Raw genomic sequence first — 19,198 nt, 5'->3', positions numbered from 1 at the left:
TTCCTCATATGTAAAACTAAGCTTAATGCTTATCTTCACAGGGGTGTGGTGAGGCTTAATTAATTGAAATTCATAAAGTGCTTTGCAATCCTCAGATACCATGTAAAAGAATTATGCTAAAATCAATTCTGAGAAAGAAAGAAAGAAAGAAGTGATACAGCTAGTTTAAATTGAATGGGTGTTTCTATGTATCAGAGTCTGATATGGAAAACCTGTGTTGACATTACTCTGTATTGTAATAGCAGCGAAAACAGGGACATTTAAAACACGCCAAAAAAAAAATATTCTCCACTTACTTTTTTCTTATTGTTAGATCTGACAGTGGTACACATCTTAGGCCGGCTCCTAACACCATGAGGAAGGATGTTAACAACACTGTTACCCTGAGACCTAAGACAAACAAAAATTTCAATATATTACAATTTTTTAAAATAAATCAGTAATAATGCTAAGAATGAAGCTGAATACATACATGCAACCTTAAATTGCTTCTTGACACGCCATCTTTTTCATAAACACCTACATAACCATGAAGCTTTGTGTTATTACATATATCAACTATGACTTCACATTGTAAAATACAGACCTCTCTATATTCAAGCTCCAACCTTTTCAATCTTTTGCAGGATCTGGGCCAATCATATATAAGCACCTTTAGAAGAGAAAAATACTATACAGTTTCACTAGTACTCATGCTGAAGGTTCCTTACTATGCACAATTGAAGTGTCAGGCAATAACATGATCTGAAATCTAAAAATCTCTGGACTATATATGTAGAGGGAGAAATGGACCCCACACACGTTCTTTTCTGAACACTAAATGAAGTAGTGAGTTTTTGTTTTGTTTTGTTTTTTTGTGGGGGTGGGGGAGGTTTGCTGCATTCTTTCATAAAGCAGATTTACATGTCACCTTGAAAAATAAATTATTCACTGGAAAAATTTGCCTTCTTTGCAGTACTTGCAATTAACAGAAGTTTTTGATGTGTTCAGATCAAGTTGTCAGAGGTTGTGTGTATAATACATTTCTAAAAAAATAGGTTACAATTGATTGATTCCTTAAATATTTTCCCCTCCAAATCTGTGATTCAGGATTGAGAAGCTGCTAGATCAAAAACAACTTCATCTTTAGTGCTGTAATTTCATTTGCCAACTACTAATGATGATGTGTTTCTGTCATCAGTAAACAGAAGGAAAATAAATATACCTTGACAGAGTTAAATCTTGATAGCCTTATGAAATATGGCATACATCCAATGAAACAGCACTTGTATACTTCATATTTATGTGGCCATACAACTTGAAGTTAATTCACAGCAAAAGAAAGCATTGCATGTAGCAGGATGTCTGTGTCCCAGGAAGCACAGACTAGTGCAGGGGTCGGCAACCTTTAAGAAGTGGTGTGCCAAGTCTTCATTTATTCACTCTAATTTAAGGTTTCACGTGCCAGTAATACATTTTAACGTTTTTAGAAGGTCATAAGAACATAAGAACGGCCGTATCGGGTCAGACCAAAGGTCCATCTAGCCCAGTATCCTGTCTACCGACAGTGGCCAATGCCAGGTGCCCCAGAGGGAGTGAACCTAACAGGCAATGATCAAGTGATCTCTCTCCTGCCGTCCATCTCCATCCTCTGACAAACACAGGCTAGGGACACCATTCCTTACCCATACTGGCTAATAGCCATTAATGGACTTAACCACCATGAATTTATCCAGTTCTCTTTTAAACGCTGTTATAGTCCTAGCCTTCACAACCATGTAAGGAGTTCCACAAGTTGACTGTGCGCTGCGTGAAGAAGAACTTCCTCTTATTTGTTTTAAACCTGTTGCCTATTAATTTCATTTGGTGACCCCTAGTTCTTGTATTATGGGAATAAGTAAATAACTTTTCCTTATCCACTTTCTCCACATCACTCATGATTTTATATACCTCTATCATATCCCCCCTTAGTCTCCTCTTTTCCAAGCTGAAGAGTCCTAGCCTCTTTAATCTCTCCTCATATGGGACCCGTTCCAAACCCCTAATCATTTTAGTTGCCCTTTTCTGAACCTTTTCTGGTGCCAGTATATCTTTTTTGAGATGAGGAGACCACATCTGTACGCAGTATTCAAGATGTGGGCGTACCATTGATATATAAGGGCAATAATATTCTCAATCTTATTCTCTATCCCCTTTTTAATGATTCCTAACATCCTGTTTGCTTTTTTGACCGCCTCTGCACACTGCGTGGACATCTTCAGAGAACTATCCACGATGACTCCAAGGTCTTTTTCCTGACTTCTTGTAGCTAAATTAGCCCCCATCATATTGTATGTATAGTTGGGGTTATTTTTTTTCTCTTTCTATAAGTCTATAATATATAACTAAACTATTGTTGTATGTAAAGTAAATAAGGGTTTTAAAATGTTTAAGAAGCTTCATTTAAAATTAAATTAAAATGCAGAGCCACCCGGATCGATGGCCAGGACCCAGGCAGTGTGAGTGCCACTGAAAATCAGCTCGCGTGCCGCCTTCGGCACACGTGCTATAGGTTGCCTACCCCTAGACTAGTGGAATATATTTTTTCTAAATTATTCAATTACATGAAACTTAAAACAGCTGCAATACTAATAGGCAAATAAGAAACCTTAATAAATGCTTCTTGCTCTAAACCCCCTTTCTGTAAACTTGCAGAGATCCTGGGCTTACCCACCATTTCTGAACTACAACTGAACATAGACAATTGCATTTGTAGACACGAATAAACAAAGTCCAGCCCTGGTTCAGTTGCACCAGGGGTGCGCCGTCCATGCATGCAACGTATGCATTGTGTGCCCCAGAAAAACTAGCTGCCTGTGGTCCCATTCTGTCCAGCCCCCCTGCCCGAACGAGCATGGAGGATGCCATTTTAAAACCATGTCCTCTGCTCAGTGTGACTTAGCTTGTACCACACATGCAAGGGCATATTGCATGGAGGATGCCATTTTGTGGAACGTCAGGCATGCAAGTGTGTAACTGAATACACTAGGTATGCACTGGAGAGTGGGACCAAGATAAGCAGCAGTCAGTCAGTGGTAGCCACTAGCCAAGTTCTGCTAAATTTATATACAGGAGAACATAGAAATTCATATAGCACACTATAGACAAATTATGCACACTAAAATTGCCATGTTAAACAAAGCCCCTAGATAGTTATATACATAATTAATTTGAAACTTTACTGTTTTCTAAAACAAGATCTACTTAAATATTTATGGTGCTTAAAAACCAAGATGTCCCCCCTACTGTTTCCACTTCATTAGCCACACCTGATTCTTTTCCTGCTTTAAAGTGCATCTTTGAAAAATGCCTTTTTATATGCTTCTCTTTAATATGTTCTTCTGTTCTCTGTTCTCTACCATATACACTCTGACTAGCCAGTACTTTGCAAAACATTATTTCTCCGTAAAAGCTTAAGGCATAGATTAAAGTTCCACACAGGTTGCTGGAATAAAGTCTCATTAATGGCAAAACACAAGTTTGGAAAATAAAGAGAATATCAAGTATGCCCAGGAAGGGGATGGCAGCGATCACTGTTACTATGTTTTCCTCACCAGTGCTATCCTACAGCTGAGACCAAACCAGAGAGAACTCCCACTGCAAGTGTAGAATTGAATATACAAGGCGTGCAAGTGTACAAATGAATCATCTGTGATAGACCAAAACTAGTGGCATAAACTCTTAATCAGTTTAGTACAAAATTAGTTAATTTAATGCAAATGACTATATAATTAAAACAAATAATAGTAAATGGACGGTCAAAACCAAAATTGCAATTAGTGAGTTCTTACAGAAAAGCAGAAAAAGATCTGAAACAGTATTTCAGTGAAGCAATGTATAAATGTGAATGGATCTGTAGGTGTGCAGAAATAAGGTATAATGCTGATCCTGTCTACCTTTTTATCAAGGAAAAGAAAGTGTGGAATAAGGCAGGATATAATGGCCTACACAATCTACAAAATGTAGACATCATGAAACTAGCCAGAAACACCTAGCACCCTGCATACAGTTACAAACATTGGGACAAGCTTGCACTGATCTTCAGTTAGATGAGCAATAGAGAATTGCTGTGAGACAACTCACACAAAAATTTGCTAAATAGCCTGATTCTGACAGCAACTAATTTGTGTTGTATGTCATCTTGGAGAACAAGAGCTGGCATTTCATGGGCATAACAAATCAGATGATTCTCTGAGACAGGGCAGTTATGTAAAAATCCTAGAATTAGTCAGTGAGTTCAATTATTTACTCAAGCAACATCTGGAAACCTCTACTGTTTTTTCAGGAACATCAAACAGAATTCAAAATGACCTCATCAAAGCAGAAAGTATGTTCGATTTAATGTCATTGTCAAAGAAATTGAGGAATGCCATTTGTTATTATTTTACTGGACGAAACCTCAGAAATCGCCAATAAGTCTCAGCTTTCAACTATAATGCATTATATGAGCAAGAATGGTGATACTACAGAATTCTTGGTTGGTTTTACTGAAGTTAGCAACAATTGAACTGCAGCTGGCCTTTATCGCTATGTTGAAATGATGTGCCAGAAGTTTAAATTCAGTGACAAGTTGGTAGCTCAGACATACGATGGTGCAGCAGTAATGGCAGGTCATGTAAGTGGGCTTCAGAAACATATTTGTGAAAAATTCCCCTGTGCACTTGATTGCTATGCTCATTTTTTAAATCCTGCCCTCAGTTTTCCAGGATACAGTATCAGAGAATGACTGATTCTTTAAAAAAATTTAGAAGGAATATCTGCATTTTTCTCTTGATCGCCAAATCAAGCTGAACTTCTTTGAAACGTATTTAAACAAAGCCTGCTTTCTATTTGTACCACAAGATGAAATTTTCACTCAAGGCTTGTACAAACTGTTAAGCAGAACAGAGAAGTGTAGTGCAAAATCCAGGAGATTGGAATGCTCGTCTTTCACCTCAGCCAAGACTTTTCTGACCATGCTTGATGATTTTCAGTTTATGTTTCTCCTTTGCCTCTGGAGTGACATATTTGAAGTGACAGGAGAGTTATTTGATGTTCTTCAAACCAAGATGGACAATACTGGGTTTTGTATTCAGCAGATTCGTGAGACAGAATAAATTCACCAAAAGCGACAAACTTTTGATGAGTTTTGGAAAGGTGTCAGAGCAAGCTGCACATGAATCTCGGGAAAAGAGAGCAAGAGAAGGCCAAGCAACATGTAAGCGTCTCTTCTTTGAGGTTACTGACAATGTCAGCAAACAGATGTCAGTATGATTTGAAAGCGTAGAGAAACTTGAATTTCTCCAAAAAGATTCAAGGCGTTCCATACACATTTTCCAGCTGATAGTCTCATATCTCTGCAAGTACGTTACCTCAGTATTTTTTATATTAGTCAGCTGCACTCAGAACTGTTTGCGGTGTACAACTCAGAACAGCTCCAAGGGAAAGATCAATTTGGACTTGTATAGAACTATTCATATGCTGGATTTACATATTTTGCTTGTCTGAGGTCAACAAGTCAGATACCTTAATTCTGACTATTCCCTACTCTACTGCCACGACGGAACAGTCTTTTTCGACTTCAAAGTACATTAAGACATACACATGCAACACTCAGCACAGCAAATGCCTGTCCAAATTGGCTTAAGTGATCATCAAAAGGGAATTGCTTATGTATCTGCGCAGTTTACCAGATTTCTACACCTTGGAGTTTCTTAAAAAAAGATAGAAAAGTAGATTTTCAGTTTCAGTAGAAAGGTCAGGCAATCACATATTTGTATATTCTCAGCTTTCGTTATATTTGACTACTAGTATTTGCCAAAACATATGTATCTGGTTTATTAATTGCTAGGGATAGGTTTTTAGAAAATAAATAGTTTCATCTGTCATCTAAAAAGTTGCTGTATGCCTTGACAATTTCACCGCGCACCACTGAATGGCACCCATTTCTGATAGCTATTGCCAGCAACAGTTAATTTTCCTAGTGTACATAAGGTTACAGAGACACATGACCATTTTTTGATGTGAGCACAAGTAGCATCTAAAGCATTCTTAAACTGTATAGATTATCTCATACTACAATCACTGACAGTGTGCTCAGAACTATACAAGGCTAGGTCTACACTACAGCGGGGGTCCGACCTAAGATATGCAACTTCAGCTACGTGAATACCGTAGCTGAAGTTGCGTATTTTAGGTCGACTTACCTGGCTGTGAGGACGGGGGAAAGTCGACCGCTGCCACACTGCCGTCGACTCCGCTGCCGCCTCTTGCCGCGGTGGATTTCCGGAGTCGACGGCAGAGCGATCAGGGATCGATTTTATCGCGTCTTCACTAGTCGCGATAAGTTGATCCCAGAAAACCGATTGCCTGCCGCCGGACCCTCCGGTAAGTGTAGACAAGCCCCAAGACAGATAAAGACAGAGGTCCACACCCCAAGAAGCATATAAGGTAAGGCCCTGCCAATTACAACTTTTAACTGAGTTAGTAATTAATTACTAGCATTGCTGGTTCTAAATACTCTCTCTCCTCACACTACCTGATTAAAATACTGTTAATAACCATGGCAGCAAACAGTGTCTTGCCTCTGACAAAAGGCAGGAGCTGGAACATGGCTGTCTTCATGTAATGGGCTAGCACACTTTGTTTTGCAACACAAATAGGACTTCCATGATTTATAAGCAGTTAAGCTAGGCAGCCTTCTGCCCAGTTTTCATTGCCATAGAACACCCCTGAGGACATTGCCCCATGTGCTGCTGATGCCACATAGCTGGTGGATTGAGTGTATGAAGGCTAGGGCACTATTGGATAAGTACCCAGATTTTCTCAGAATGCATCAGTACAAATACAGTTTGGTAGCATAGTAAAGGGGGGGGGGGGAGGGAGATGCACAAACATAGTTGTGATGTCTGAAAAGCTATTTTGTGGACATGAAGAGAACCTATTAAAATTCATAAAGCCACCACCTTATGCTCTTAAATACCTCCTTTAAATCTACCTCTCCTGTTGCCTAAAAAACAAAATTCAAAAAATTACTTCAGTCCATCATTAGCTAGGCAAGCGGCGAGCTCAGACTTTGGCTTCTCTTCTAAACTCTGTGCATTTCATTGTTTACCTCATCCTCCCAACCCATTCCCAGTTCCATTTGTCTGTTTTTTTCCACCTGTTGCATTCTGTCTGCCATGAGGATTGTGAGCTCCCTGAGGCAGGACTTGTCTTTTTGTTACCCATCTGTACAATGCTGAGTACTGTGGACCCCCTATTTTTGATTGTGGTTCCTATGCACTACTGTGAGTTAAATCGTGATAATGTCTCATATACCCAGTAAATGTGGCTGCATCTCTAGTTATTTACAAAACAAACAAACAAAAAATCACATTACAGATCTAAATGTGAATAGAAGCCAAAAGATGAACAAAGAAACACACAATGGGAGGTTCAGATGCTTACTTTTTTGTCACTTAGTGTTTCTTAAATTGGGTGGTTTCAGCAGTAGTGTTTTAGGAGAATAAAGACATATTAATAGAGAAATATGAATGTATGTATTTCCTTTTAATATGAACTAGTGGTTTTCTTAAAGATTTTGCTTTCACATAACCATCACAGTACCATTTTTTGACAAAATATAATTTTAATTAAGGAAGAATAATCTATTATTTACATTACTGTAGCTCCTAAGAGCCTTAGTCATGGACAAGGACCCATTGTGCTAGGAGCTGTACAAACAGAAAAGACCCTCCCTGCCCAAAAGAGCTTACAATCTAAGTTGTTCTGAATAGATGATACAAGCCTCCTTCCCACACTATGTAGCACCATAAGCCCCAAAATGAGAGAAGCGTAATCATTTTTAAAAAGTAATTCTTAAACTCTTTATTTTATCAATATTCTAAGATAAAGTTAATTGGGAAAGTGCAGCAGGATATAGTCAAAAAAATCTCTCTCTATATATATATATATAAATAAGTGTATTCTGTGCCTGATGCTCTTCTTCATAAATTTAACAAGACAAAAAACAAAAACAAAAAAAGCTGGCAGTAAATTACAGAAAGTTACTCTTCTGTGTTTCCTGCATCCCTGTTTGGCTAGCATCGCTTCCAAAAGTAAAAACTCTGCCCCTAAATGAAAAGAACATAGGCACATTCCTGTAACTTTGAAGGATCGACTCTCTGTGCAGTAGTCAATGGAAGTCTGCCAAAAGAAGGTTAAAAGCACCAACAATCAAAAATATTTGTTTGCTTCAAGGACTTTTATTAGCTGTCAAACTTATATGCCTGATTGAGCATTTAATCACTGCATATTACTGTGAAACTGGATTTTCATTTCCAGTGTGTGGAAAGCACCAACCAGTTTATCTGAGGATATCGGTGCTGGATAACCAGTAGAGGGAGGAAATGTCGGCAGGTGTTGCGGACCGCTCATAGTTTTAGGAGATTGATGTGTAGGGTGGATTCGGTCAACGACCATCTGCCCTACACTGTGAGATTGTGGAGATGTGCTCCCCAACTCCTGTTAGATACCAGATCTACTATAGACAAGAATCTGTGATGTGGTAGGAAGGCTCTGGCTTGTATGGCATCCAACTGTGCGCCGATGAATTCCAGTTGTTGTACCAACACTAAAGTGGACTTTTCTAGGTTCAAAAGGAGGCCTAACTTTAGGAACAGGTCTATTGTTATGTGGACGGCTCGGAGAGTGTCGGTCTCGGATGGGGCCTTGAGGAGACAGTCATCCAAGTATGGAATGATGACGACTCCTTTTTTCCTTAGGTAGGCATCAACTACCACAAGGACCTTGGCAAACACCTGAGGTGCCGTGGACAGTCCAAAAGGCAGTACCTTGTATTGGAAGTGATTGTTGCCCACGATGAATTGGAGATATCGTCTGTGGGCAGGGTGTATTGTAATATGGAAGTATGCATCTTGGAGGTCGAGAGCTGAGAACTAATCCAATGTTCCAGTGCTGGGATAATAGCGGAGAGGGTAATCATCTTGAAGCATTGCAGTTTGACAAACTTGTTTAGATTGCAAGGGTCCAGGATGGATCACCAGCTGCCAGATTTCTTCTGGATCAGGAAACAGTGGAGTAGAAACCCTGTCCCATTTGCTGGGAAGGGACCAGTTCTATGGTTCCCAGTTGCAGATGATGATTTATTTCTCCCTGTAGAATGGAATCGTGAGAGGGGTTCCTGAAGAGAGACGGGGAGGGGAGGTGGCGGGGGCAGAATAGATAGGAAAGGGATGGAGTATCCTTCCTTGATTATCCTGAGAATCCACTTGTCCGAGGTGATTAGTCTCCAAGATGGGGAAAATGGAGTTAGTCAGTCACCAAACTGGTGGAACATTGAAGATGGTGGGAATGACTGGAATAGGGGGATGCTTTTGCTTGATCACACCAAGTGCCATTTGCCTATATCATGAATGGGTTCCTTACAAACAAGATGATGTCCCTAACACTTTCAAATTCTTAAAACCTCTGTTGGAAGTTTTGAAGAAGCCTGTCCAGAGGTGATGCCATCTGATTGGGGGGTGAGGGATAGCTCAGAGGTTTGAGCATTGGCCTGCTTAAACCCAAGGTTGTGAGTTCAATCCTTGAGGGGGCCATTTAGGGATCGGGGGCAAAAATCTGTCTGGGGATTGGTCCTGCTTTGAGCATGGGGTTGGACTAGATGACCTCCTGAGGTCCCTTCCAACCCTGATATTCTATGATTCACACCTGCAGTATTCTGGCAGCTTAGCAGCATCAGGAAATGCAGTGTCTCCCCAGTTTCCAAATCACTTTTGAAGAGACTACATTTGTTTTGAAATGAAGTGACAATGCTGTGGAGATCCACTACATTTTAATTTACAGCCATAGGGGAAAAATCACAATAATTTAAGTGGCCTGTCAAATCAACAAAGAAGGCCAATATCCTCATGCTTGTAGCATCCCTCAAAAATGCATGTAGCTCTTCTGCCTTTTTCCCTGCAATGTTATGTAGGTATTCTTCTACATGAACTCAAGTTTCTCGCAGCCTTCTAAGTACTTGCCCTCTGCTCAGCCAGCGGATGTCATCATGAATCAACAGATCATCGTAATCACCAGATACTTCTGAAAGCAAGCTTTTGAACTGCCTGTGTTGCAGTGATGACTTGAACTGAAGGAAGTGGATAAGTTTAATCACCATTGACATTACATTAGCATACTCATTACTAAGCTTTGCATAAAGTGCAATTTGACAGATTACACAGTGATAGGAAAGCAAATTGGGGTTCAGATCTTCCAGACCTCAGTGAGTACTGATCATTGCAGGAGTGCTAGCTCTTGTAATTGATACAATCTGATTCACATCAAAACCTTCATTAGACAAAACAGTTTAAATAAATCCTCACTTGACGTGAGATTGTTATCTGATATAAGGGACAACAAATCCTCCACAAATTTCTCTCCATCAAAAAAACAGACATACAACACTAGCAGAGCTATGTCCCTGATATCACAGGATTCCACTGCCATGGAACATTTTCCTATTTTCAGGCTTGTCAGGGTGAGGGTTTGATGGGCCTGCTTAATGTGGGAACCTCAGCTGCTGCATAGGGGATGCTGCATGCTGGGCTTCCACTTCCCCCCATGATTCCCCTATCCCCTTTTCTTCCCCATCTCATTCCCCTCCCCCACTGCCCCATGCCCCTCCCCTCACTCCATTACACTCCCCCTGCCCTATTCCACCCCCCTTTCTTCCTCACTACCTCTTCCCCCCATTCCCTCCCTTCCCTCATTCCCCCAGATCTCTTTACCCAGCCCCACCACTGGCACTGTTGCACAGAAAACAGGAAGGCTCCCAGCACACAGAAGGGGAGCCCAACTGGCACTAGGACCCAGGAGGCAGCATTCAGCTGCAGTCACCAGAGTGAGAAGTAGCCTCGTCATCTGGACAGCTCTGTGCTTACAGAAATGAGGGGTGGGGAGTGGCACATAACCCTGTGTGCCCCCCCCATGCCTCACTTCTGTTTGGGGGGCAATCCTCCCCCCAAAATTGCACCTATGGTCGTCCCCCTGCTCCCTCCTTCCCCATGCGCAGCTTCCTTGCCTTTCTGCGGAGAAGCACAGGAATTCATGGGGGAAGGAGGGGCGTTTTTTGCAGGTGCGCAGAATTACCCCAGGAATAAATACTGCTAAGAACCTGATATATGGACTTTGAAGTCTTATGTATGTATCTGATTGCTTTACCATTTAACAACTCTCTTCTTGTTGTTCTTTTCTTTTATAGTAAACTGTTAGTTTCAGATACTAAAGTATTGGCTGGCAGCATGGTATTTTGCGTAAGATCCAAACTAACATTGACCTGGTAATGTGGCTTTGGGGGTCAGAAGAGCATTTTGTATAGTGAGCAGAGTTTTTAAATAACTCCTCGTCTTACTGGACCTATGTCCTGATTGGGAGGCAGAGAACTGGAATGCAATAAAGGGGGCTGCGCGATTTCTTTTTTCATCTTCTTGATAACCACTGTGAGTGATCACGAGCACAGTTTGTGACTGACTGGTGAGCCTAACTTCAGTGTTAGCCACCAGTTTTGGGAGACTCTGCTCTCCTTTTTGGAGCCTGCCCTGATGTTAGCATTTTCAGTGAGGGCAACCCTAGGCATCCTGGGTCACATGCCAAAAGAACAAGACTGTCCACGTTTGGATGATGATCAGGAAGAAAACCTAACTCTGGAGGGTGGGTCCCATTAAGTCCAGTATGGCCATAGTGGAAAGCTGTATGGATAAAGTTGACCAGATTGGTTAAGGATACATTGGTTGGGATGCTGACATCCATGCGATGGGTAAACCAGGGCTCTGAAATGAGTAGTTCATCCCTTCAGATCAGAACTACCTCCTGAACTCAGTGAGCACGAAGGTGAAGGTTCCTAGATGGATTTTTTGGGGGGTGCGAGGGAGTGAGGGGAAATGTGGTGTGACCGGGAGAAGGAATAGTTCTCCTTTAACGGCGGGGTCCTGATCTCTGAGGTAATGTTGATACTGGGAGCTTAGATGTCAGAGCTGGTACTGGATGAAGCACCCTCAGTCCTGAGGATGGTAACAGAAGAGGGAACATCCATCAATAATAAATCAGATGGAACTGTTAGTGCCTCAATTGCTGGTGCCAACTCTGGTGATGGTACCGTGATTTTTGGTGTTGGGGAATCAGTACCAGACACAGGGACTAGGAAAACCTTCGGACCCTTCAGCACTGAGCTGGAAATTGAACCTGCGTCACTTGCCCCTGTAGCATGAGAAGGATGTGTGTTCAGTTCTCAAGAGGAGACTGAAGGCAAAGAGCTCTTCTCAGGCCTCTGAACTTTTCCCTTCTTAGGGGAGAAAGATTGGTTCTGGGAACTGTGTTTGGTCGGGTGCTCTGACCGATTTTGTGTGGGTGTAGAAAAAGCAGAACTCATCTCTAGTGCCAGAGCAGCCAGTGTTGAGCTGGTTTTAGACTTGTCAGTGCCAGATCAGATTACTTACTGATACCAGCCTTAGGAGTCTCATCCCAGCTGATGGGAAAACTGACAGACTAGAACTTCAAGGTGGGAAGTTCCATATTGAAGCTCAATTCCTGTTCTTCTGGGTCCAAAGTGTCCCTCATACACTCCCTCCCAAAGATGTAATTTTAGCCAGATGTCTCAAGATTTTCTCCTTCTTGAGAATGACAAGCAGACAGAGTAACGGGCAGACACATGGCTCTGGCCGAGACAAAATAAACACTTGCTATGACTTGTCTAGAGCAGTGGTCTCCAAACTTTTTTGATCGCGCACCCCTATCAGTAAAAAAATTTGAGCACGCACCCCCTGCCGTGCCGGCTCTACCATTTTGGCCGCTCGGACTCCCGCCCGAACTGACGAAGCAAAAAAAAACAAAAAGCGCTCTTCCTGCCGCGCACCCCCCAGGATCCTCTTGCACACCCCACTTTGGAGACCACTGGTCTAGAGGACCGTGCCTGCCAAAAGATGGGCAAGGTCTGAAGGTCAATGGCTATGAATTTGACATTTTAAGCAGCTGTGGGACAAAGCGCTGAGAAAAAATAAGTTACAAAAAAAGAATTTAAAGATTTTTTTTTTAAGGGACCATTTCTAGGAAATTAACCTTAACTACCTGGATAAGGATAGATTTGGAGAATACACTAAGGGGATGGTTGCAACTGCTCTGCCCCTTCTGCCCATAGTTTGCGGGGGAGGGGGGGAGAAGGGGGGAGGTCATACAGGGCACAGACGCAGCCCAACAGTCACTGCTATTTCAAAGATTCTGAGGGGGCACATCCCCACCTAGACTGGGATAAACATGGACAAATACTCAAAGGAGAACCTAATTTACCGTATCTCAAACCCAGCAAGAGGTTTTCATACATCGTGGATGTGAAAAAAGCATGCATTACTCTCATATTTTGAGGTCTATTATCTCTGGATGTGAAGTTGCATGCACAAACTCCCTCTATTTGAGAGGAGAAAATAGACCATTTTGTATGTTACCTCTTACATTTTCACTGCTATTATCAGTCAGCAACAACCATAAGTGCAATAAAGGAGCAGTAGGAAATGCAATAAACAGAAGAAAACAATTTATTTTCGAGTGGCATATAAAACCCCCAAAAGGTCCACAGAATAATATAATGAGTATTATGAAATGATTAAACTGAATTCTTAAAGAAGGTTACAACTGTGCATATATGCAGTGTCAGAATTATTAGATAATTAGTATAAAAATGTAAAGACTTTTTTAAATCAAAAACAATATACATCAAGAAGTACAGTTATTCCAGCTACATATAACTTGTTGGATGACTACAGGACTTTTACACACATGCATAACAAGAGGTGCAATATCCATTACAATCAGCCTTTCATGCAGTACAACCCTCACAAGACTGAGTGTGCATTATTCAGTATAACCACATACTTTGCCAAACGATAGCTCATATAACTACTGTTACACTGGCAAATCAGCTAACCTGTGTATGACCCATAACAACTTAACAAGAGGCATTGCAATTGTAATAAGGGCAATTTACTTGTATGTGAATATCAAAGATGTATTAGACCAGTAATCACTAATCCATTCATTCATAGTAATAGAAATCAAGGGTAGATGCTAAATGCGTTTCTCTGTGTACCTATATCCTGTTAGAAGTTTACCAATGTAACCAAATTAGCTTTTAGATTTTAAATCTTTTTCATGTTTTAATTGCCTTACATTATGTATGCAACTGTGTTCAGTTAACCTTAAGATGAAAGATGTCAGGCACTGCAGAAAACTGATATTATCTACATTGTCTTCAGTTTATCTATCCCTGTTATAATGAATGACCAGCTCTTGTCTTATGTTAATAAGTGTAACTGGATTATCTGAGTAAGCATAGGAAATAGAATGTTAACTTCAAAGTTGTGGGTCAGTGTGTGCGCCACAAAAAAGAATCTGCAGTCATATGCTGTGCTCAAAACACCTGAAAACCTGCTTCAGCTATAAAAGAGAAACCTCAGGCCTGATCCTGCATCTCTAGTCTGCTGAACTTTAAACAGGAAAAGGTTCAATCTGTAAGATGGGGAACTCTGAGTAGTTACTTAGAATACCCTGGAAAATCAGTCTATTCCATCACTGCTACAAACCTGATCTAAGGACTTTGCAATCATTTGCATGTATATGATTAACCATTCATAACTCTATTCTTTCTTTTATTAATAAATCTTTAGTTTAACTAAGGATTGGCTGACAGCATGGTATTTGGGTAAGATCTGAGATATATATTGACCAGAGGGTAAGTGTCTGATCCTTTGGCATTGGTAGAACCTCATATATGGTGAATTGGGTTTTCAGTAACCTCTCATTATATCAGATCAATTTGTCTGGATGGGAACCAAGGGCTGGAATGCCTAAAGGGGACTGTGTTTGGCTTCTTGTTAACGAGTGTGGTGCTAAAGAAGCTCTTTTGCTACTCGTTTGGTTAATCTAATTATAGAATAAACCACCAGTTTGGGGGGATTGTCTGATCTGTTTCTTGCAGTCTGTCCTGAGTGTGGCATTCTCAGTGGGGTTCATTCTAGACACCAGTCACAACTACACTCCCACATTTTGAAGTTACTCCGAAGCTTGTAAAAGATTATAGCAAAGGCAAGAGATTTAAAGCAGCAAATTTAACTAAAACTGAAATTGAGTGTTTCAGTGTGAACACTCGGACAACCTTCAAGGAAAAGAATGAACATTTATAATAACTAGAACAAATGTACAAGAAGCTAGGAAGTGACAGTCATGAGAATATGCACTAAACAGATTTCAGCGGAATCAGGACAATCACGTAACAACTCATTGCTCTGAAGATGTCACACTGCCTCTTTGAAAATCCTGAATAATCCAGAATTAAGATGTCTAGGTAATTTATGCAGTCTATACTTTGTCTCTACAATTCTGTCTACACAGCCCATTTTACCATATTGCGATTGTGTTATAACTGGGCAGGTAAAAAAACCAAAATAACTGATCATGATTTCCCCCCCCCCGAGTTTATGAAAACATTTTGAAATTCAATTTTTTTCAGCCACCTCTACTTATAACATAGTCTGATCCTACCTTTGTAGTCAGGGTCAAGCCATGTTATAACTATGTAAAAGGGATGTAATATGCCTTTTGTCCCATCTACACTGGCAAGACCAAGTCAGGTTAAAATGTGATAAGTGGAACTATTCTCTGTCAACATCCCAAAATATTAAAATTAGTATATAAACAAACTCTGAAAAGATGCCAAGTATAAAACAATTCTCCACCTCTCCACTGCAGTAAACTTAGTTACAGTAATATTGATGGTTCTGGCTTCTTTTCATGTGTGTTGTAACATATGTTTAGCTCAACTAATATGGACTAAACTACACTTTCTGGGATGTATTAACAGGTGTGTTGTGAGCAAGACACGAGAAGTCATTCTTCCGCTCTACTCTGCTCTGGTTAGGCCTCAGCTGGAGTATTGTGTCCAGTTCTGGGCACCGCATTTCAAGAAAGATGTGGAGAAATTGGAAAGGGTCCAGAGAAGAGCAACAAGAATGATTAAAGGTCTTGAGAACATGACCTATGAAGGAAGGCTGAAAGAATTGGGTTTGTTTAGTTTGGAAAAGAGAAGACTGACAGGGGACATGATAGCAGTTTTCAGGTATCTAAAAGGGTGTCATAAGGAGGAGGGAGAAAACTTGTTCACCTTGGCCTCTAAGGATAGAACAAGAAGCAATGGGCTTAAACTGCAGCAAGGGAGGTCTAGGTTGGACATTAGGAGAAAGTTCCTAACTGTCAAGGTGGTTAAACACTGGAATAAATTGCCTAGGGAGGTTGTGGAATCTCCATCTCTGGAGATATTTAAGAGTAGGTTAGATAAATGTCTATCAGGGATGGTCTAGACAGTATTTGGTCCTGCCATGCGGGCAGGGGACTGGACTCGATGACCTCTCGAGGTCCCTTCCAGTCCTAGAATCTATGAATCCCGCGGGTGTACTTTGTCCACCCCTGGCCTGGAGGTAGGCCGGGGGGGGGGGGGGGGGCCCCCCTCGGGGGGGGCCGGAGGAAATAGCCCCGCAGGCCTTGTGTTTCAGACCGCAGCTGTAGACATACACTTTGAGACAAATGTTGTCTTTCACCATGGGCTTGTCTTCACTGCATTTTAAGCTCAAGCTATCACTCAAGTTTTGCTCCTAAGACTCCTGTCCCCACACCAAAAAAATCTAGTTTATGTAGTGCTTTAACCTCGGGCTAACTGATCTATTGGCCAAAGGGAATGGGGTGGGGTATCTGAAGTACAAATGTTGTTCACATTTGAGCTAGTAACGTAGTAGGGATGCAGTAACTCATCAGCTGCTAATCAAACAGAGACAACGCCACATTGCCACAACTGTGGTGACATAACCCCATAGTGTGGGCACAGAAAAAACACTTCTGTCAGTTTAGACTGTAAGTGTACAAATACCACCTCAACGAACGACGGTAGCTACATCGACGGAAGCATTCTTCTGTCAACATAGCTGCATCTACATTGAGAGTTAGGTCACCACAGCTTCATCAGTCAGGAACAGGATGGATAAAAATAAATTTTTTTTTAAACAAATTTTAAAAATCAGATTTTTTTTTACTTAAATTGGATTTTTTTTAGAAAAAATGCTTTTTGAGGAAAAAACTTATCTAAAGATAGTTTTAATTAAGATACATTATAGCTCAAAGATATCTCATCATGGAATAGGAATTATAAATTCTAATTCTATAGTATAAAACAATCTATTCATGTAATGTTTAAGAAAAGTTTTGTAAATGAGTTCCAATAGTTCATGGATTAGGGACCCAATTTTATGCGGTTCCAGGGGCTTCTGTATAGATTATTTAGGTTAATCTTTCTATATACCCAATGGGACTCAGAGCTCAGTCTAGAAGATACCATCAGAGATGCTTAGTTTTGCAGATTTCAAACTATGGATTTGTGTCTCCAGAGATAACATGCTTGTTAACAGCAAAAATGTTTTTAAATAAATAATTAAATAATATACAGAGGTGAGAAATAACAGACCTCAACCCTATTGTCCCTCTGCAAATTCATGTACACATAGTTAATCCCTTCCCTCTCTCTAAAAGTCCAAAGTTTCAAAAAGTTCAATGGATAGAAGATTGTTGGGGATGGAATAGATCTGGACAAGTAGGTGTCTGAAATTTTAAGATTCACACTCCTTTTGCTGAGGGACAAGAGAAGTACCTGACTGTCTCCCCACCCACTCACTCCAAGGGCTCCTGACTGCTGTAAGAGGAGAGAAGTTTCCACTATTATACCTCTGCACAAGAGGCCTCTAACTGTGGTGAGTGCCTCTCTTGCTCCCACCTGACACAGGAATAAATGCTCTACTGTTATCTTAAGTTCGCTTCCCACATTACAGAACATGGTTGGTGAAGATTCTGCATTTGCAGAAATATAGCTGCTTCCATCCCACCTTACAAGGGAGAGGAGTTAGAAGCAGCTCTGGCTCAACGACTGGCAAAGAGACTATCTCCTGGTGGTGCTTTCAGTGGAGACACTGAACAAAAAAGCAAGTATGAAAATTCTCTCTCTGCTTATCCCTCCTGGGGAGTGAGGAAGATAGGACTGCTAGAGTCCAGTCAATGAAAAGACCATGTAAATCCTGTGATTTTTAGGAAAAGTTACTGTAGCAAGCTTTCAACCTTGGCATTTGGTTTACAATTTCAATTTTATCTTTGCAATAAGATGGGCTAGGAACTGTTATGTAAATGATTCAGATTAGAAGTGACCTGAAGGTTTAACCATTAAGGTTCATAGGCTCTGCTGGGGATAAGTCTTCAAAGATTCAAAAAATTTCATGGCTAATAAATCAAAAATTAACCCTACCTTCCCAAAATATTCCAAGGGGCTAGTTGTTGTTGAAGGCAACTCAATAAAACAGATGTGGTGTTTCTAGGCCCAGCTGCATTTGAACTATAACATTCCAGAAAAAACACCAGAAGACTTTACAAAAACAGAAGACCTCTTACTTTCAAAACTCTCATCCCTCTGTGATGTTGAGTCAGATTAACCTCAAACTTCGCAAAGAGGAAAAAAAGTCCTTCTCTGGCTTACAGAACATGCATTAGAATGCTTAATTTGCAGATTTTTGAGGAAGTTGGAAGATTGGTCAAAAGCCAGTATAATGGCACATTAGTTACAAGTTAACTACGGAGTCACAGCCAGAGCATACATAAAAAAAGCACTAAATAAAGAACACTGTGTGACAAAGTGAGAGCTTAAAATGTTAACATAGCGTCTTCTCATCTAGACATTCTGAAATAAGACACACAGGGAGTAGAAAGGGGAAGGAAGGAATAAAAGATGAAGTAAGCTGCCATTTCTTTGCCTTCATGAGCAAAAATAAATCTGTAAAGAAACAGTTACTGAAAAGACAAGGGTTAATAGTTCAGCATTAAATGGTTAATATTTGTAAAAAGACATGTACGTGCTCAGCACTTAACCACAAAACACCTATCAATAATATTGCTACTAATTATAACAGAGCTGTTGAGACACTATGGTTAAGGTTGTGTTGTTTTGCACTTTAAGGGGGAATTTAACCTGTTTAATAGGAAGTACGTAGCCCAAATTTTCCAATCACTGAGTAAAGCTTGAAATTGTGGAGCGGTTTCAAGAAAACCAGTTAGTTTCCAAATTTTCATCAAATAAAAATTA

At 40.6% G+C, this 19,198-nt stretch overlaps 1 protein-coding gene across 1 annotated transcript in view; it reads right to left on the bottom strand.

The window, feature by feature from the left end:
• Window positions 1-19,198, bottom strand: part of SLC49A4 (solute carrier family 49 member 4) — a 120,418-nt gene that overhangs the window by 77,881 nt on the left and 23,339 nt on the right. The window contains exon 2 of the mRNA XM_026647400.1: window positions 297-390. Within this exon, the coding sequence (XP_026503185.1) occupies window positions 297-390 (94 nt within the window). The remainder of the gene's footprint in view (window positions 1-296; window positions 391-19,198) is intronic.

This window comes from Terrapene carolina, unplaced genomic scaffold (assembly GCF_002925995.2).
Source record: "Terrapene carolina triunguis isolate 2854851 unplaced genomic scaffold, T_m_triunguis-2.0 Scaffold62, whole genome shotgun sequence".
NCBI classification, from domain to species: domain Eukaryota; kingdom Metazoa; phylum Chordata; order Testudines; family Emydidae; genus Terrapene; species Terrapene triunguis.
This window is presented reverse-complemented; position numbering and strand designations above follow the sequence as displayed.